The 21,218-nt window shown below is 41.5% G+C and overlaps 2 protein-coding genes and 1 pseudogene across 2 annotated transcripts in view; 1 reads left to right on the plus strand and 2 right to left on the minus strand.

The window, feature by feature from the left end:
• LOC129731407 (FAD synthase-like) overlaps window positions 1-21,218 on the minus strand; it is a 172,294-nt gene that overhangs the window by 9,224 nt on the left and 141,852 nt on the right. The window lies entirely within an intron of this gene.
• LOC129732934 (uncharacterized) lies at window positions 514-1,672 on the minus strand. The gene is made up of 3 exons (XM_055694408.1): window positions 1,563-1,672; window positions 858-1,503; window positions 514-519 (listed from the first exon to the last, which is right to left on the minus strand). Exons 1-3 carry the CDS (start codon window positions 1,670-1,672, stop codon window positions 514-516), a joined length of 762 nt encoding a protein of 253 aa, XP_055550383.1.
• Window positions 5,784-8,214, plus strand: LOC129732935 (uncharacterized; annotated as a pseudogene).

A 21,218-nucleotide genomic window follows, 5' to 3' on the forward strand; every position in this document is an offset into this window, starting at 1 on the left:
GCGTAACATCGGCAGCGGTTGATCACCGACAGGTTTTTTGATTAGAGTATAGCAGAAAACCGTACCCTACACATATGAGACCTTGCTGTATCTCAGTTAGCGGTGGGTGAAGGGGGAAGGAGATTGGGGGGTATGTTTGTGAGCTATGTTCAAATTTTCAAACTGCCGAGCTGACTATCATTGAATTTCATATTTAGATGTTCTTTAGCAGCAAATGAGTTCCAATCACTTTGAGTTTCACCTATCACATTAGCGTTGAGGTCAAATACTCACCACCTCAAATACGAGGCGTGTTTCTGTGATATTGAGCTTGTTGTATCACAGTGGTGTAGTTAGTGGAAGGGGGTGGGGTAATTTTTTTTCTTCATCTATAATTTATTTGACACGCCACAAATACAATTTAATGTTTAACGGCGCCAATTATATCTAGTAGCTTACTTTTTAAAGAGTCTTAATAACTAAAAGCAAAGTTTTTATCCTCGCTGCCGACTACGAGCTGAAACTAAATCTAACTTAAAGCTAGGGGGTGGGGTAATATCAACATTCATTATTTCTAGACTGTGGTAAATATCAATGTCACTTTATTTTATTATTCGGTGAGTAAATACATACTCGCTCAAGAGGTTACGAACCTCGAAAGCTTGTTGAGGGCTATTATTACTTCTGAGTACCCTAGACAGCCCTTCAAGTGGAAGTCTGTCCCTTCTCCAATCTCCTTGCATTTCGATCCCGCCATTTATATTTACTCTATTTGCAAAACCTTGCGGACAATATGTTTCGTATGTAGTTGTCATTAGGTAATTGTGCTGCACAATTGCTGCTAGAACAACTTTTTCGGCATGTTTTGGTAGCATTACCAAAGTCGTTTTTAAAATTCTCCATCGTGCAACCAGAATGCCGAAAGCGTTTTCAATAGTACGCCGGGCACGTGAGAGTCGCATATTGAAATTCTCTCGAATCGGCGGAAGAAGTTTACCAGGAAAAGGTCGCACTAAATAAGGTTTTAGGGGAAAAGCAGCATCTCCTACTACGTAGTGAGGAGTCTTCACGGTGGAATTTGGCAATTGCGCTGCAGGTGGTAGATTGAGAGAGCCATTGAGCAAACGTTTACCAAATTCGGAGTTGGCAAAAACTCCTCCGTCACTATTGCCCCCATAGGCACCCACATCTACGACAATAAATTTGTATTTGGCATCGCATATGCCCATCAAGTTAATACTGTGGTTCCCTTTGTAATTAAAAAATAGAGAACCAGCACGTGGGGGACACTCTATGTTCACATGCTTTCCGTCGACAGCACCACAGCAATTAGGTAAATCCCAAAGCTCGAAAAAATCCTCAGCATTCCTAGACCAGTCGCCTATGGTCAATTCTGGCAGCAATTTATCCTTCAACTCATCCCATAAAACCTCACAAACTTCATAAACTATTGACCTAGAAGTGCTTTCTCCTATTTTAAAACTTAGAGAAAGAAACGGACAATCTGGTCCATGAGCGAGGTACCTTAAATAAATATAATTCTGTCAAAAATAAAATATTCAAATGCACACAAAAATACTCACACCAATGTTAGAAATAGTCGGAACTGAGGATTAAGAGCAGTTCTCAAAGAAAACTTCTCCAGCCTGTGTCCAACCATTGCTAGCAATGAGTCAAAAACCTCCGGGTACATTCTGGTTGCCATGAAAAGCTTTTCTGGGTTTTGTCTCATTTCTTCAAAGTTCCCTACGAAGAAACCCGACTTCTCCCGAGATTCTAACAAAGGGTGTACCCACCATCTTCTCGCAGCAATTCTTGAGTGACGACTGCTATACATTTTATAAGCCTTGTACAATTTACAAATTTTTATCGCAACAGTGGAATTCATTTTCGAAAATTAAATAAAGTTAACGTAAGTATGTAGTAGAGGTTATATCAGGAACGTACACAAATATACGGTAACGGATCAATTGTGTGTTGATTTTGCGTTTTGCGTACGGTTCTGTGTTTAGTACAAAACGGATCAACCGGATTGAAAAACGCAAACGCAAACCGTATCCATTGTGCTTGGGCCTTAAGCACAATGGATCCGGTTAACGATCCGTATTTTTGACAGCTATATTGAATACATGGAATCATATGCGACAACCCACAATGATTGATGCGTTCGACCAATACTCTATACCGAGATACAAAATAGCTGCTTGTTGCTCGCATTCCAGACACACTGGCGGTGTTGCTATTTATGCACAGGAATCAATTCGATTCAATCTTCGCCACAACGAAGCAATTGATGGAAACTGGTTCTTGGGCATTACGGTGGAAGGTGGCATGAAGATGGGTAATTATGGTGTTGTTTAGCATTCTCCCAGTTCAAGTGACCAGCGTTTTATGGAGATTTTGGAAACTTGGTTCGAAGTTTTTGTGGATTGTAGTAAATTTAACCTTATTACCGGAGATTTTAACATGAATTGGCGCGATAACCTCAATTCAAATCATTTGAAGCGCTTAGCCGAATTTTGCAATTTGAAACAAATAATTAATGAGTATACCCGTATTTCCAGACATAGTAGGACTTTGATTGACCACGTTTATACTAATTTTGACTCCGTTTCTGCAATGGTGAGTCCCAATTCAAAAGTTACCGATCATGAAACGATTGTTATAAATAATTGTGGTACGGGAAGTAAAATAAATCAAGTGAAATTGAAGTGCTGGAAAAGGTACTCGAAACAAAAGGTTTCGGAGCTTGTTGCAAGAAACTTGGATTTTTCCCTATCTCGTAGCCTTGGTGATAAAGCAACTATTTTGAACAATGTTTTAAAAAACTGTACTAATCAGTTAGTCAAACAAAAGAATGTTGTTGTTAAGAACTCAAACAACTGGTACAATCTAAATCGTTTGCGCCTCAGGCGAAAAAGAGACAAATTGTACAAGAAGTTTTGTAGAACAGCAAATGATAATGATTGGTACAATTATACAGTTGCTAGGAATATATATTCACAATCTCTGAACAAAACACGGAGCGAATATATACAGGGGAAAATTGATCAACATAAAAACAACAGCAAAGAGTTATGGAGAATACTGAAGTCATTACTGAAACCTTGCAATTTTAATCCGCGGTCCATAACTTTTGATGGCATTGAAGAACATTCTGAAGCAACAATTGCAAGTAAGTTCAATGATTATTTCATCGAAAGTGTTTCATTAATCAATCAATCAATTGAATTGGTTAATGAACCGGATGAAATAAAACGGCCGTATAATGTTAATTGTAGTTTTGAAAGCTTTCACCAACATACACTAGAACAACTCAAAAACATATGTTTTTCTCTTCATAAAACGGCTGGAATTGATAACGTTAATGCTAGAGTTATTCAAGATTGTTTTCATGTTATTGGGCACGATCTACTTGGCCTTATAAACGAATCATTACAAACGGGGCACGTGCCACAAATTTGGAAGGAGTCGTTAGTGATTCCGATACAAAAAGTTGCTGGGACGATTAAAGCCGAAGAGTTTCGTCCTATCAATATGTTGCACACTTTAGAGAAAATCTTAGAACTTGCTGTAAAAGGCCAACTGTTACAATATTTGAACTCTAACGGTTTGCTGATACCAGAACAATCAGGATATCGGGAAGGCCATTCTTGTGAAACTGCATTGAATTTGGTGTTAGCAAAATGGAAACAAAGCATTGAGCGTAAGGATACTATTGTTGCGGTGTTTTTGGATCTTAAACGCGCTTTTGAAACGATTTCTAGGCCCTTATTGTTACAAACTATAAAGCGCTTTGGAATTACGAGTACTGCATACAAATGGTTTGAAAACTACTTGTGTGACAGAACTCAAAGGACTATTTTCAATGATTTTACCTCTGATCCCATAAGGAACACTCTTGGTGTACCTCAGGGAAGTGTATTAGGGCCTATTTTATTTATTATGTACATTAATGATATGAGAAGAGTCTTACGTTTTTGTGACATAAATCTTTTTGCTGATGACACAGTATTGTTCATTGCAGCTAAAAATCTCGATGAAGCCATATTGCATTTAAACAAAGATTTGCGATCGCTGAGCGGATGGTTGAAATTCAAACAGCTAAAATTGAATACCAACAAAACAAAATTTATGATTATTTCGCGAAACCGTGTAAATGAAAATGTCTCAGTTGAAATTGATGGTGAGACAATCGATCGCGTGAGTGAGATCAAATATCTTGGCGTGATTATTGATGACAAGCTAAAGTTCAATGTTCACATTGATAATGTCATCAAGAAAATTGCCAAGAAATATGGAATCCTCTGTCGTTTGAAAAAGGAGTTGAATACTTTCAGCAAGATTCATCTCTATAAACCAATCATCTCTCCTCATTTAGACTTTTGCACTTCCATTTTATTTTTGGCAAATGAAACACAAATATCGAGATTGCAGCGTTTGCAAAATAAAATAATGCGGTTGATTTTGAGATGCAATAGATACACTTCCTCGTCCTTGATGCTTGACGCTTTGCAATGGCTATCGGTGAAGCAACGAATTGTTTTTCTGACAATGGTGTTCATTTTTAAAGTAGCTAATGGATTGCTGCCCCGATATTTGTGTGATCGAATTGTTAGAGGAAGTGACATCCATAGATATAACACAAGAAATGCGGGAGAAATTAGAACACCACATTTTTTAACTAGTGCTTCACAAAATTCATTGTTCTTTAAAGGAATAAATGTATACAATTCGATGCCTAGACACATCAGACGTACGGCGACGCTATCAGAATTCAAGAGACTATGCATTTCACACGTCAAAGCTGAATTTTAAGCAGTTATTTAATTTTTTTTTAATTTAGCTAAACTGTAATTGACGAAGTTCTTGTAACGGATGACCTCTGTGGACTCTGCTTATATAGCTTTTTAAAGGAATATGGTAGCACTGAAAAACTATTATGTTCGTCACGAGGGTGATGATGGATTTTGTAATTATTGATGTAGTATAAAATAAAAAAGAGTAGTCTACGAAGGTTTGAAAATCGCGCGCGATGATCAGATATGAAGGACTGAATTTAGAAATTTAATCATTTGAAATGGAGAATACCTTTATTATTTTATTTTGACATTATCAAGATACTCGTCAGAGTAATCGGAACGATTTTAGTTCTGCTGGTTGTTATTGGACATTGGTTTCCTAGCCGGTCTAGGATATTTTCGAGTTGGAAATATTTTCGACTTCCCTAGGTGGGGGCTCTGTTATAAATCACATCGAAGTTGACATCTGGACTTGTGCTTTGCTTGCTGATCACGGCAGGAATGGCCTCGTCGGGATTTTTTTTTTTTGTTAGAGAATTAGAATTACGTTGTCGTCGGGATTGTATCGACTTTGTGGATGATTACACTGGATGTTCGCTTAACTCAGATGCAATTAATGTCTTTTGGCTGACAGTTGCAAATAAATTGATACCGACAACGCTTTGTCGATGAATTACTTGATTTTTGACGAATATTTTCTCTATTTGAATCACTGCAAAGCATTGGATCAATTTTGAAGAAATTTATATTTGTGATGAGAACCAGTTCGTTTTGTTTGCTTATCTGGTTTATTTGTTTTATAATAATTATCTTGTAGATAAATCGTCTTTCTCAAACCTTTGTAGGGGTAAGAGGTGGGACCATCATCATCAAAAAATGAGTCCGGACTGAATTTGCGGCTGGGTTCTAAACTGTACTAAACGCAACATCAATCGCAAAGTCTGCCGCAAGATTTGACATCTCTTGAATTTTGCGGTTAACATTGCGGAAAAAAAATAAATCACTTTGTTGATCGTGTAGAGCAGCTTGGAATTTTTCTTGTTTGTCTTTTCAAGTTTTTATATCGAACAGATTGATTTATCAATATTTATTACTACATGGAACAAGTGGAGCAATCAAATTGTAATGAAACGGTGAGTCAAAACAATAATGTGTTAATAAAGAAGCATCCTATTGAATATGCAACTGAACTAGGAAGAGCCGCGTTGTTTCAAATTTATCTATATGTTTCACTTTTTTCCAGGAAACAGAAACCAGCCTTAACGAAAAAATTATTGCTTTTGTCAGAGAAAATACAATCTTATACGAAAAAACAATGGGAGCATACAAATTAAATAATAATAAAAATAAGTTGTGGGAGCAATTAGCTGCGGAAACCGGCTTAGAAGGTAAGTTCATTGTATTTTTGTCTTAACTCAATATTGCAAACTTATCAAACGGTATTCTTGTCGCGGTTGCAATGAAGACAGATGAGACAAAGACACATAACACATGTAATGGAACTGCAATTACTTTACTGATTATAATGTGATATATTAAAATGTATTATAATTTGAAAATGTGATGCGTAAATATTGTGAAATTGAGAGTGTGATAGAGTTGCATTCCATTCCGATAAAGAAACTGTATTTGATGATATGGTCGGCGCGCGACCAGACCGAACCAAGCGCCATTTTTTTTTTGAAAATTGAGTTTTTAACACCAGTGGATGTGAAAATTGATAATCTATCTTTTACAATCATATGAAATTATTTGAACAGTTCATAATAAAATCATAACAAAAATTTCCTGCTGTAGCTTGCAAAAAACATACAAAGTGGTGAAACTTTCAACGCCAATTACTCGAAATAATGTTTTTGGCACTTGGTTCAGTCTGGTCGTACGCCGACCATATAGGCTTTATATTCATTCATCTTATTCTACATTTTCCAGCTAAATCGTTAACCACCCGTTGGCGATCGGTTCGTTAAAGAATTGAAAGCTAACGAGCTAGCGCATCGATCAGGTGCAGACGGGTACGATAGAGATAACTCGTGGGCGTTTTTTGAACAGATGTTTTTCTTGAAGGATCATGTGACAAGTAGAAAGTAAGTACTTTTTTGTTTAAATTTTGATAACATAATCGCATATATTTTGATATGCTACTAATGAAATGATTTTTACTTGATAACAAATTTTTAGCGTTGGACAAGCTTACATAAGCAAAATTTAAGTCTCTCCAAAAGGTTACCTATAATCAGTGGCGTAGCCAGAATTTTCGTCTGAGTGACGGGGGCTTTGGTTTAAAAAATTGAGATTATTAAAGAGAAAGGCATTGTTATGAAGCAAAAATGGATAAGGCAAACAATGGTTTGGCGTGCTCATGTCCCTCACCCTTAACACAAGCAATTAATTTTCTGCGAGAGTCTTCCAGCTCAGAAATTTTTCAAGTATTAGAAAGATTTTTTCTGTCGAAAAAAGTTGACGTTTCGCATTTCTGAAACATTTGGCTTAAAAAAACAAATTTTTCTATTTTGACAATTTCATGAATCTGTGCATTGAACTGAATTTTCAATGGAGACTTTTTTCAAGAGGACGAAGCTTTAAAGGTCTAGTTATAAACGAGATCCAAAGGTCTTTTTTTTCTTCACAATCAGTTGACTTCAGCTCGAATATTCCTAAGTTTCAGATAGTTGATTTGTTTCAAGAAGTTTTTTTGTTGATAACACCATATCCCGACGTTCTTTTGATTTTTTTGGGATTTTCTTCAAAACAAACTTTCTTAGAAAACAACAATTAGGTATCGACGTTTCTAGCATTTCTAAGACATTTGACTTCAAACATGTTCGTTGTGGAAAGTTTCTTTCTTGCTGTGCTCATTTTCACCGGTCAAAAAAGTGACACTTTGTCCACTTCGAGGCATGATTTCCGGGAGTCCGATGGAGCTGAAAATCAGATAAGCTCTAACGCTATGTGAGATTCAAAGGTCAACTAACCATTGATATCCTAATAAATAGTAATACCTATATTGAACAAAACTGGAGATTCAAAGTTCTGGAGGGGACAATCAATCAATCAATTCTAAACATAACTATTTCAAACTTTCAGATCAACCAGTAACTATACTGATGCTAGCTAAAGCACTGACTTTCATGACATGGTTGAAGAACATTTGGAGCGAAATCCAGAGGGAAGCGAAGAACGAGACCAGACACCATTTTCGACACCATCAACAAGAAAACGAAAAGCGGAAGAAATTGACAACAAAATGTCTACCTTGCTCGACAAGTATATCGCCGATGAAGGAAGGCATACTGCTTTTGCACAGTTGATTGAAAAAAAGTAGTCAAGTTTACCTGTCGAACTTGCAGAAAAATGCGAGACTGAAATATTGGATATTATATATTCGGCAGTCAAGCAGCATCGAGAAGGACCAAATACTATCAATGAATGATTTTACCAGGATTATCAATAATTTTAAAAATCTTACTGTTTAAATTATTTTGTTTGTAATTAATAAGCGTTACACCGATCTTGTATTTTCATATTAAATGAAGAATCTTAAATTTAAATATATGTAGGACATGTTACCACTTCGACAAATGTTTTTTTCGGTAGTATTTCTACAGTATTTCAAAAGCGACCGCTGACAATGTAGCACGACTCTTTTCACGGTAGAGAATCGCGTAACATCGGCAGCGGTCGATCACCGACAGGTTTTTGATTAGAGTATTGCAGAAAACCTGCGTAGTAATTCCGTACCCTACACATATAAGACCTTGCTGTATCTCAGTTAGCGGTGGGTGAAGGGGGAAGGAGATTGGGGGGTATGCTTGTGAGCTATGTTCAAATTTTCAAACTGCCGAGCTGACTATCATTGAATTTCATATTTAGATGTTCTTTAGCAGCAAATGAGTTCCAAGGGGATTTCAATGATCACCGTACTAATTTTCATACGGTGGTTCTCAAATACGAGGCGTGTTTCTGTGACATTGAGCTTGTTGTATCACAGTGGAGTAGTTAGTGGAAAGGGGTGAGGTAATTTTTTTTTCTTCATCTATAATTTATTTGACACGGCACAAATACAATTTAATGTTTAACGGTGCCAATTATATCTGGTAGCTTACTTTCTGAAGAGTCTTAATAACTAAAAGCAAAGTTTTTATCCTCGCTGCCGACTACGAGCTGAAACTAAATCTAACTTAAAGCTAGGGGGTGGGGTAATATCAACATTCATTATTTCTAGACTGTGGTAAATATCAATGTCACTTTATTTTATTATTCGGTGAGTAAATACATACTCGCTCGAGAGGTTACGAACCTCGAAAGCTTGTTGAGGGCTATTATTACTTCTGAGTACCCTAGACAGCCCTTCAAGTGGATGACTGTCCCTTCTCCAATCTTCTTGCATTTCGATCTCGCCATTTATATTTATTCTATCTGCAAAACCTTGCGGACAATATGTTTCGTATGTAGTTGTCATTAGGTAATTGTGCAGCAGAATTGCTGCTAGAACAACTTTTTCGGCATGTTTTGGTAGCATTACCAAAGTCGTTTTTAAAATTCTCCATCGTGCAACCAGAATGCCGAAAGCGTTTTCAATAGTACGCCGGGCACGTGAGAGTCGCATATTGAAATTCTCTCGAATCGACGGAAGAAGTTTACCAGGAAAAGGTCGCATTAAATTAGGTTTTAGGGGAAAAGCAGCATCTCCTACTATGTAGTGAGGAGTCTTCACGGTGGAATTTGGCAATTGCGCTGCAGGTGGTAGATTGAGAGAGCCATTGAGCAAACGTTTGCTAAATTCGGAGTTGGCAAAAACTCCTCCGTCACTATTGCCCCCATAGGCACCCACATCTACGACAATAAATTTGTATTTGGCATCGCATATGCCCATCAAGATAATACTGTGGTTCCCTTTATAATTAAAAAATAGAGAACCAGCACGTGGGGGAGTGGGGACACTCTATGTTCACATGCTTTCCGTCGACAGCACCACAGCATAAGGTAAATCCCAAAGCTCGAAAAAATCCTCAGCATTCCTAGACCAGTCGCCTGTGGTCAATTCTGGTAGCAATTTATCCTTCAACTCATCCCATAAAACCTCACAAACTTCATAAACTATTGACCTAGAAGTGCTTTCTCCTATTTTAAAACTTAGAGAAAGAAACGGACAATCTGGTCCATGAGCGAGGTACCTTAAATAAATATAATTCTGTCAAAAATAAAATATTCAAATGCACACAAAAATACTCACACCAATGTTAGAAATAGTCGGAACTGAGGATTAAGAGCAGTTCTCAAAGAAAACTCCTCCAGCCTGTGTCCAACCATTGCTAGCAATGAGTCGAAAACCTCCGGGTACATTCTGGTTGCCATGGAAAACTTTTCTGGGTTTTGTCTCATTTTTTCAAAGTTCCCTACGAAGAAACCCGACTTCTCCCGAGATTTTAACAAAGGGTGTACCCACCATCTTCTCGCAGCAATTCTCGAGTGACGACTGCTATACATTTTATGGGCCTTGTACAATTTACAAATTTTTATCGCAACAGTGGAATTCATTCTTGAAAATTAAATAAAGTTGACGTAAGTATGTAGTAGAGGTTATATCAGGAACATGCACAAATATACAAATCATTTAAATGTTTTTGCTTGTAACGGATCAATTGTGTGTTGATTTTGCGTTTTGCGTACGGTTCTGTGCTTAGTACAAAACGGATCAACCGGATTGAAAAACGCAAACGCAAACCGTATCCATTGTGCTTGGGCCTTTACCCTTCCTTTACGCCGAAATCTACAATACCTTTGCGTGACTTCCTCTTAACAAAAAATAAGTCCCTCTTATCAATAAAACTGGCCAAAGAGACGCACGACGAAACTTCTCCAGAGAATTATAATTGGTGATATTTGGCAAGAGGAACGAGTATCGGTATAGTAGAACAGTAAGCGTATAAGGAAGAGTATCACATTACACACAAGCACTGATGAACAATAATAATAAGCATGCCACTACTCAATAGTGCTATTGCTATTAACAGAAGTGCGGGATACAGCAGACACTTACAAAGCTTAAAAATGTGAAAAGTTTGGAAAAATGAAAATTACTTTCTAGCACGCTGTAGGGTGATTGATCGTGGTTCGCACCTGTCGCACTGTTTTCCATGGCATCCTAGGAATGAATGCAAGATTTTTCTAAAATTGCAAAACTTTTTAACTAAAATTTAGATTGAATAGAAAGAGCAACTGTACACGATTAAATTTATTTAATTATTTATTACTTTAAAAACACCTGATGTCTAGTAAATATTAATTGTATGAGCGCAATTTTGATCCTGGTTCGTGCCATGTTGATCGTGGTTCGCGCCATTTATGATCTTGGTTCGTTCTAATGAAAAATAGAATTGCAGCATTGCAAATTGAGGGAATACACGTAATATAAACGCAATATTGTGTCAAATACAGTTATATTCTCCAGATATTTACTTAGCAGTTTGAAAGAAACTTGTACATGATTGGTATTCACACTATTTCGAATAATATAAAATCAGACATTTTTTTTTCAACAGAAATTTACTTAGAGGGTTTCACACTTTTTCTGCACGAACTTTCTCACCGCGCTCAGAATTGTTGATCTATTGTGAGATATACCCGGGTGTCTGCTTTACCCGCACTTTTATTATTAACAATACCGCTATTAAAAAGTGGTATGCTTATTATTATTTTATTCATGCTGGTGTGTGATATGATTTTATTCTTCCTTTTTCACTTTTACTGCTCTACTTTACAGAGTTTTGTTCCTTCTGCCAAATATCGTCACTTATAATTTCCTGGAGAAGGGAAGTGGGGCGTTTTTCTGGCCAGTTTTATTATAAGAGGGGCTTATATATTTTAATGGCCAGAAAATCAATATCAACTTGCTTTATTATTTAAATTTTTTTTTTTTTCTAATTCTTGATATCAATAATAGTAGAAGGCCCAATCGCAAAAAGCATAGCCGAAAATTCTGTTGGAGTAGGGAAAAGCCTGTTTGAGTAGAATAAGTATAGTTATTCCTCCTCAAACAGGCATAAAAACCCTCTCATCTTTTCATACAAATAAATACAATTATAAAGATATTACAAATCAAAATGTTACAAAAATCAAAACATTACCCGGTCCAGATAGCTCCGTTCTGGTCCGCTCCGGAAATAAATGGGACATTGAAGCCGGAAGAACTTCGCACTGGACTCTCTGCAATCCAGGTCCAATGTCGAACAAAACTACTGATATACAGTCAGGTTTTTTTACGCGGTTTTTCAACCGCGGATTTTTTACGAGGTTTTTTTACGCGGATTTTTAAACAACGTGGGTTTTACGCGGATTTTTGAATTACGGCGGTTTTTGACGTGGGACTACGTCTTTCTTCACTATACTAAGGTACATTCTGTGAAAACTGGATTGAGCATGTAACGTTTTTGGTTGGCGGAATGGAAGATTTTAGATGCTAATAGCGCTCAAACAACTGTTCTGATTTCTATAGTTAATATACCGTTGAAAAGCTAAAATATACAAGATTTGTACAACATGATAATTTTAGTTAACATTTTTTATTACTCCGTGAAAATTGCGGAAAAGTTTGAAGGTCGAATATCCCTATATATTTTTCATACGATTGGTATATTTCCCTTAGGCAGACTTTAAAAACATAGACGAAATAATTTCATGCATTCAGTCATTGGCTAGCAATGCCAGCTAATTGGCATCGCATTCATCACCTAACGTAAGTGACAAAGAAAGAAAGCAGAGATACTTCCACGTGATTGGTTCTTCCCCCAATCACCCGAGGTCCCCACACTGAGTGACGCTATGAAAGGACATTCCGTGTTGAGAGAAGATCATTATTCTCTGCTAGCTTGTTGAGCAGTACAGTAGTTTATTTTCGCTCCGTTCGTTTTGTACATTCGTTCGTAAGTTTGTGTGTTCGCGTTGGAAACCGACGCTACGGTGAACCCTAATATGGGTAAATCAAAAACCAGTTCCAGTACGGGTAAACGGCCTCGGCCTGATAATACGCCTGATCCTGCGGCTAAAAAGCTTTTGGCCAACAACAGATTCGCTGTCCTGGAAAACGCCACGGATCCCGAAGTAGTGAAGAAGGAGAAAATCCCGCCTTTCTATGTGAAAGCCTTCCCGGAAGGACTACGTGAAGCAATCGTGTTTTATATCGACAAAGGACTGAAATGCATAATCCGCATGTGCACTGAGGGATACAAACTGATGGTTCCGTCGTTGAATCATTACAAGGCGGTACAAGTGATACTGCAGAAACACGAGGTGGAATATTTCTCCCATGACATCGAAGCAGAAAAACCCCTCAAGGTTGTTCTCAGCGGTCTTCCTGACATGGAAGTTGACACCCTGTTGGAAGAACTAAAGGCAAAAGGACTCAAACCAATCCAGATCCACAAGATGACGCGGCACAACAAAACCCGGAAGTACCGTGATCAATTATATCTCGTAAACCTGGAGAAAAATTCAACGTGTCTGGCGGACCTGCAGTCCATCCGAGCACTTTTTCACATCATCGTAGCCTGGGAGCGCTACAAACCAGTACATCGTGACGTCACCCAATGCTCTAACTGCCTGCTGTTTGGACACGGGACTAAAAATTGCCATATGGCGTACCGTTGCATCAAGTGTGGCCAAACGCACGCCCCCGATGCCTGCCAGCTGATGGAGACCGCCGACCCGGTGTGCGCTGCCCACAAAGCAACTGTGGGGCAACTGCCAAACTATGGGGCTGCCCACAAAGCAACCAGTCGAACGTGCCCGAAACGCGCAGAGTTAATCGAGATTCGTAAGCGGGCCTCCACCAACAATCAACCAGGTCGACGAAAGGTGCCGCCAAACAACACAAAGGAGTTCCCTACCATTGGCTCCCGGCGCCCCATACCTTTGCTCGCCCCGCTACCGCTGAATCCAACCACCAAACCAGTCACAGCTGCCTCTACGTATGCTGAAGCAACGAGATCCGGTAGCCGTTCACCCCCACCAGGTCTCCAAGGGAACTCGTCCGCAATGACTTTCTCCCAAGCTGCAACTGGCACAACTGAAAACGAACCCATACTCACCATGGAGCAATACGTTTCACTGGTCGTGGAACGCATCAACACTTTCCGCAATTGCAAAAGTAGAGCTGAACAACTGCAGTCTGCGGTGATGATCGCTTCCAAATATGGACCGTGAAATCATCAAGATTGCTAACTGGAACGCTTACTCCATCAGGAACAAGAATTACGAGCTAGTTGACTTCCTCAACGCACACAAAATAGACATTGCAATCATCACGGAGTGGTCCCCGTGGTTCTGTGGTTAGCGATGTCGGTCGGCTAGCTCTCCCACACGGTTGTGATATCGGGTTCGATTCCCGATCAAGCCGAGGATCTTTTCGAGCTGGAAATTTTCTCGACTTAGCACTGGGGCACGGTGTATCGTTGTACTTATCCTACAACATGCAAAATGTGCCAAAAACAATATCGATAACGAATTCTCTCAACTAATCCAGTTGATCGAGACCGCATTAGCCTCCCAGGCTAGCGTGCGATATTGTTTTTAATCATCATGGAGACGTATCTCAAACCTGAAGTGAACATCTTCCTTCCCGATTTCCGATTTGTACGGCTGGATTGAGCATATTCTTCTGGAGGAGGTGTGGCTATTGCTCTTCGGCGTAAAATAAGCTGTCATCTGCTACCGAGTTTTCAACTTAAGGTCATCGATGCCGTGTGATTGGAAGTGACCACTGGAGTCGGTCCCATTACCATCATCGCAGCCTACTGTCCCAAGCAAGTCAACGTAAGGGACGGGTCGGCAACGAACCTAAGAAGCGACATCATCAAACTGACTCGGAGGCAGGGGCAGTTCATTATTGCGGGTGACCTCAACGCAAAACACCAAGCCTGGGGTAACAGTCGACGCAACCAAAACGGCCTGATCCTCTTCAACGACCTACAAGTAGGACACTACAACATCCTAGGTCCGGCCGCTCCCACCCGGTTGAGCAGATCCGGAGTACACGCAACCATCGACCTGTTCATCTCCAATATGGGCAACATTACCGACCCGGTTTTACACCAAGAATTCAGCTCAGACCACTTCCCAGTGGTAGTCGAAGTTGGATCCTCTGCTAATCGATTCCAAGTCTCTCGGCGTAACTACCATCGAGTCGATTGGGCGCGGTTCCAGCGATGTGTGGACAACGCAATAGACTACAGCGTCCAGCTTGAGTCCTCAGAAAACATCGACCAGTGTCTTCAGTCCATCGATGAGGCGTTATCCCAGGCTCGGCATCTACATGTGCCGGCTTCCAGTCTGGTGAGTAACTCTCTGAACCTAGACAACACAACCAAACGATATATCCAATTCCGTAATACTATCAGACGACAGTACCAGCGCTTTGGCCTGCCTCACCTGAAGACCAATATCAATCGTCTTAACAAAATCATCAAAGCCAGGTTGGTGGATCTAAAAAACAAACATTTTTCTCAACATTTTCGCTCCCTCCCAGTGCGTGGAAAGCCGTTCTGGAGACTTACCAAAATTTTGAAAACCAAACCGAGACCTATTCCCCCTCTATCACCCCCAACACCAATCCCCGGTCATTTCCTTCTAACAGCATCTGAAAAAGCCAATGCACTTGCTCAGCATTTTGTCAACTCTCACAATTTGGGTCATGCCATGGTTAGCCCGCACGAGCATGCCGTCCAGGAAGTAATAACTAGAGTCGCCGATCTTCTTTCAGTCATTCCCGATGAATCTAAGGCATCTGCTGATGAGGTGTTAGCTGCCATCAAGCGCACCAAGAACATGAAGGCCCCCGGCGTCGATGAGGTCCTCAACCTTGAGATGAAAAACTTGAGTCGAGAATTTCTCGAACACCTGGCAGCGATCTATAATAAGTGTCTGGAGCTCAGCTACTTTCCGTCTCGCTGGAAGTTAGCGAAAGTGATCCTCATCCACAAACCCGGTAAGGACCCTACCAACGCTAAAAACTATCGTCCCATCAGTCTATTATCGTGCATCTCGAAGTTAATCGAAAAGTTGATTCTTAGTCGCTTATTAGAATTCGTAAACCAGAATAACATTTTCCTCCCAGAACAGTTCGGGTTTAGGCAGGGTCACTCCACCATTCACCAACTAACTAGAGTTACTCAGATTCTAAGGCGGAACAAGCCCGTTAGTAAAACATCTGCCATGGCATTGTTGGACATCGAAAAGGCGTTCGATAATGTCTGGCATGATGGCCTGGTGTTTAAGCTGCAGCGATTCAACTTCCCGATCTTCCTCGTGAAGATAATCAAGAATTATCTGTCGAATAGATCATTCTAGGTCTTCCTCAACAACATTCCCTCTGATACGTTTAACGTAGATGCTGGGGTCCCACAGGGTAGCCTTTTTGAACCCATCCTGTTCAACATATTTACCACAGATGCTCCTCCCTTCCGGGTGGTGGCATCCTGTCTATGTGTGCAGACGACACTGCCATTATCTACAAAGGTCGAGTGATTAGAGCTTTGACGCGTAGACTACAAGAGGATCTGGATGTTTTGTCTGACTATTTCAACAGCTGGAAGATCTGCATAAATGCAGCTAAGACCCAGGCTATTATATTCCCGCATTCAAAATCAACTCGACTTGTTCCACCTGCCAATGTGAGAATCCATCTTAATAACACTTCCATCGAATGGTCGAGTGAGGTTGTCTATCTTGGTCTCTCCCTGGACCAAAAGCTTCTATTTCGTTCACACGTAGAGAAAACTGTTACCATGTACAACATACTGACCAAATCCCTCTATCCTCTCAATAATAGAAAATGCACCCTTTCCCTCACCAACAAGCTTGCCGTTCACAAGCAAATAATTTTACCGGTCATAGAGTACGCTTTGCCTGTCTGGGAGGGCTGCGCTAAAACCCACCATCTTAAACTTCAGATTGTTCAGAATAAAATATTACGTATGATCCTAAACACCCCTCCGAGGACACGAAACTCTGAGATCCACGCCTGGCTGGTCTTCAGGTGCTGGAGGAACGGAGAACAACATCGTTGACTAGGTTCAGAGAGTCCTGCGTCAGGTCACCTCACCAGATCATTCGTGAGCTGGTATCTTAATTTTAAGTTAGTTTTTAGTAGTTAAGTAAGTTATAAAAATTTACTTTTCAATTAAAAAGAAGTCCTATAAAGGAAAAACTGTAAAATTCTACACAAATAATGTAAAACTATAGAAATAAGCAACCAGCAAACCTCAAAACAAAGATGCAGAGCCTTAAAAGGCTAAACAATTATTATGTAAACCATATGTAACTATATAAAAATATAAATAAAATTCCCTGGTCGACCGTCAAGGCGAACAGTTCGGCTTCCTTTCGATCTGTGCGTTTGTGTGTATGTGTGACTGGCGTGTGCATGTATGTGTGAATGTATGTGTAAGTAACGTGTGCGTGTATGCGTGCGTGTGTGTGTATGTGTGCGTGTGTGTATGTGTGCGTGTGTGTTAGGTGTGTGTGTAAGTGTGCGTGTGTGTTAGGTGTGTGTGTAAGTGTGCCTGTGTCTGTGTTTGTGTGTGTATTTATGTGTGTGTTTGTATGTGTGTGTGTCACTGTGTGTGTGTGTGTGTGTGTGTGTGTGTAAGTAGCGTGGGTGTGCTGAGTAGCGTGTGCGTGTCAGTAGTCTGTGTGTGTGGGTAGTGTGTGTGTGTGAGTAGTGTGTGTGTGAGTAGTGTGTGTGTGAGTAGTGTGTGTGTGTGTTTGTGTGTGTATTACGTGTATGTGTGTATAACATGTATGTGCAAAAATGCATTTAGGGTGGGCATTCAATCTCAATTTTCGATTTCCCGGTATTCCCGATGATATTTAATAAAATTTCCCGGTGTTTTATTTTTAAAACATATGAGAAAAAAATCAATTTTTACATGCTTATTTATGCCTTGCTAAAATAATGTAACAAAACTATGAAAAACATTCTGCTTAATCGTTTTTAGCTGTTCGTTGACGTTAGCAAGTACCTTCAGAGTGATCTGTTGCACAATTTTCGCCCTCTTACCTTACCTTACCAAACAGTCCCAAGCCGTGGTGTGGCCTTTGCTGTACGTAAGAGTCGTCTCCATTCCACTCGGTCCATGGCTGCAGTTCGCCAGCTCTGCAGTCTGCGTAGGGTCCGCAGGTCGTCTTCCACCTGATCGATCCACCTTGCCCGCTGTGCACCTCTCCGTCTCGTCCCTGACGGATTGGTTTCAAGAACCATCTTTACCGGGCTGTCGTCTGACATCCATACAACATGCCCAGCCCACCGCAGCCTGCCTATCTTAGCGGTGTGGACGATAGCTGGCTCCCCAAGCAGCTCCTGCAGTTCGTGGTTCATTCGCCTTCTCCACACTCCGTTTTCCATCTGCAGTCCACCGAAAATGGTACGTAGCACCTTCCGCTCGAACACCGTAAGGGCGCGTTGGTCTTTCATAAGCATAGTCCATGTCTCATGCCCGTAGAGGACTACCGGTCTGATCAGCGTCTTGTAAATGGTTAACTTGGTGCGGCGGCGAATTCTACTCGATCGAAGCGTCCTCGGAGACCAAAGTATGCACGATTTCCTGCCATAATGCGCCGTTGAATTTCTCTGCTGGTATCGTTGTCGGCAGTTACCAGTGAGCCCAGGTACACGAACTCATCGACCACCTCGATTTCATCACCACCAATTTGAACTCGAGGTGGGAGGTTACTGATACTGTTACTGTCTTCACATGAACCCCTTCCTTTCATGTACTTCGTCTTCGATGCATTGATGACCAGTCCAATCTTTTTTGCTTCAGCCTTTAATCCGATGTACGTATCCGCCATCTTCACAAAGGTCCGAGCCACAATGTCGATATCGTCGGCGAAACCAAACAGTTGAACCGACTTTTGGAAAATCGTGCCACTCGTGTTAATCCCCGCTCTTCTAATGACACCTTCCAGGACAATGTTGAACAGTAGGCACGAGAGGCCATCACCTTGCCTCAGCCCTCTTCGGGTTTCGAAGGGGCTCGATAGTGCCCCCGAAACACGAACTACACACATCACTCGATCCATCGTCGCTTTGACCAACCGCGTCAGTTTGTCCGGAAAACCGTAGTCGTGCATAATTTGCCATAGCTTGTCCCGATCGATTGTGTCGTACGCCGATTTGAAATCGATGAACAAATGGTGTGGGCACGTTATATTCGCGGCATTTCTGCATAACCTGCCGAGCCGCGAATATCTGATCCGTGGTGGCGCAGGCACCCATAAATCCCGCCTGGTAATGCCCCACGAGCTGCTTCGCAAATGGCGATAGTCGACGGCAAGGTATTTGGGAGAGTACTTTGTAGGCGGCGTTCAACAGAGTGATTGCCCGGTAATTGCAGCACTCCAGTTTGTCGCCCTTTTTGTAGATGGGACACACAATACCCTCCATCCACTCTTCCGGTACTCGTTCTTCTTCCCAAACCTTGACAATGACCCAGTGCACGGCTCTAGCCAGTGTTTCTCCACCGTATTTCAATAGCTCGCTGGGAAGTTGGTCCACTCCAGCAGCTTTGTTGTTTTTCAGCCGACCAATCTCCTCCTCCACCTCCAGAAGATCGGGGGCTGCAATTCTGATGTCTTCTGCTCGTGCACCAAGATCAGTTGCCATACCGTCCTCACGCTCTACTGCATCGCCGTTTAGATGCTCGTCGAAGTGCAGCCTCCACCTTTCGATCACCTCACACTCGTCAGTAAGGAGGTTGCCGTCCAAGCTCCTGCACATATCGGCTTGCGGCACGAAGCCTTCACGGGAGCTGTTCAGCTTCTCGTAGAACTTCCCAGTGTCGTTAGCTTGGTACAGCTCTTCCATCGCTACGCGATCTCGGTCCTCTTGCAGGCGCTTCTTCCTTCGGAGGACTGAGTTTTGGCTGTTCCGTGCCTGTCGGTATCGTTCCACGTTCGCTCTCGTGCGGTGTTGCAGCTTTCTCGCCCGTGCTGCATTCTTCTCCTCGACTAACCGTTTGCATTCGCCGTCAAACCAGTCATTTCTATGATTCGGGGCCCTTGTACCTAGTAGCGCTACAGCAGTGCTACCTATGGCGGATCGGATGCTCCTCCAGCCATCTTCAAGGGTAGCTGCGCCAAGCTGCTCTTCCGTGGGCAGCACTGCCTCCAGCTGCTGCGCGTATTCCTGTGCAGCCTCGGCGTCCCGCAGTTGCTCAATATTTGGTCGCGGCGTTCGACTTCGGCGGGTGTTATACACCGTCGATAGTTTTGAGCGCATGCACACAGCTACTAGGTAGTGGTCCGAATCTATATTCGCACTGCGGTAGGTGCGAACGTTGATGATGTCGGAGAAGAACCTGCCGTCGATTAGAACGTGGTCGATTTGGTTCTCTGTCTGTTGGTCGGGTGATCTCCAGGTGGATTCGTGGATATCTTTGCGGGGGAAGAAGGTACTTCGGACTACAATACCACGGGAGGCCGCAAAGTTTACGCACCGATGGCCGTTGTCATTAGACACGGCATGCAGGCTATCTGGTCCGATTACCGGTCTGTACATTGCCTCCCGGACTACCTTAGCATTCATGTCCCCAATAACGATTTTCACGTCCCGTCGCGGGCAGCTATCGTAGACCTGCTCCAGCGCGTAGAACGCTTCCTTCTCGTCGTCGGGACTTCCTTCATGTGGGCAGTGCACGTTGATGATGCTGTAGTTGAAGAACCGGCCCTTTATCCTCAACTTGCACATTCTTGCGTTGATCGGCTGCCACCCCATCACGCGTTGGCGCATCTTACCCAGTACTATTAAGCCGGTTCCCAGCTCGCTGGTTGTGCCACAGCTCTGGTAGAAAGTAGCCGCCCGGTGCCCGCTTCTCCATACCTTCTGTCCTGTCCAACAAAGTTCCTACAGCGCTGCGACTTCGAAGTTGCGTGGATGTAGCTCGTCATAGATTATCCAATTTTCGCCCTCTTTATCTCCAAATCGTTGACAATATTCGCCTTCGCGCGCTTTCTTGCTTCCTTCTCTGTCAACCTATTCTCGACCTATTCTGTATCAGGATGCCAATGAAATGCATGGGATAAATGGGATGCATCGAAAAATGTCCTCAGGCAAAATTTCAAGCGGACCTTGGATAGAAGAGCCTCAGAGTGACCAATGAAAAAATACACATGAAACTGTCAAGATGCATTTTGCAAAATGCATGAACAGTTGAGATCTGTTCTTTCAAAACAATTTTTTTTTCGAAAAACTTCAATTCTGGGACTAACAAAATTTTCGAGCTAGGGCCAATAGAATGTATAAGAAGTTTTCTCATGGTCCGTATAATAAACTCAACTGACACTCTAAATAAACAATTTGACAACAATAGTAGGAGGGTGGTATTCAAGACACTACCGCATGACGTTGACTACCGTATTCTTATATTCCATTAAAACAAA

The sequence above is a fragment of the Wyeomyia smithii genome, chromosome 3 (genome assembly GCF_029784165.1).
Source record: "Wyeomyia smithii strain HCP4-BCI-WySm-NY-G18 chromosome 3, ASM2978416v1, whole genome shotgun sequence".
NCBI lineage: Eukaryota > Metazoa > Arthropoda > Insecta > Diptera > Culicidae > Wyeomyia > Wyeomyia smithii.

What these genes read in the sequence shown, in the direction of transcription:
- LOC129732934 (XM_055694408.1), bottom strand. Translation starts at nt 1,672, where the DNA reads ATGTACCCGGAGGTTTTTGACTCATTGCTAGCAATGGTTGGACACAGG. An exon ending in CGACTATTTCTAACATTGGT is followed by an intron (nt 1,504 to 1,562) that starts GTGAGTATTTTT and finishes TATTTATTTAAG; the next exon opens with GTACCTCGCTCATGGACCAG.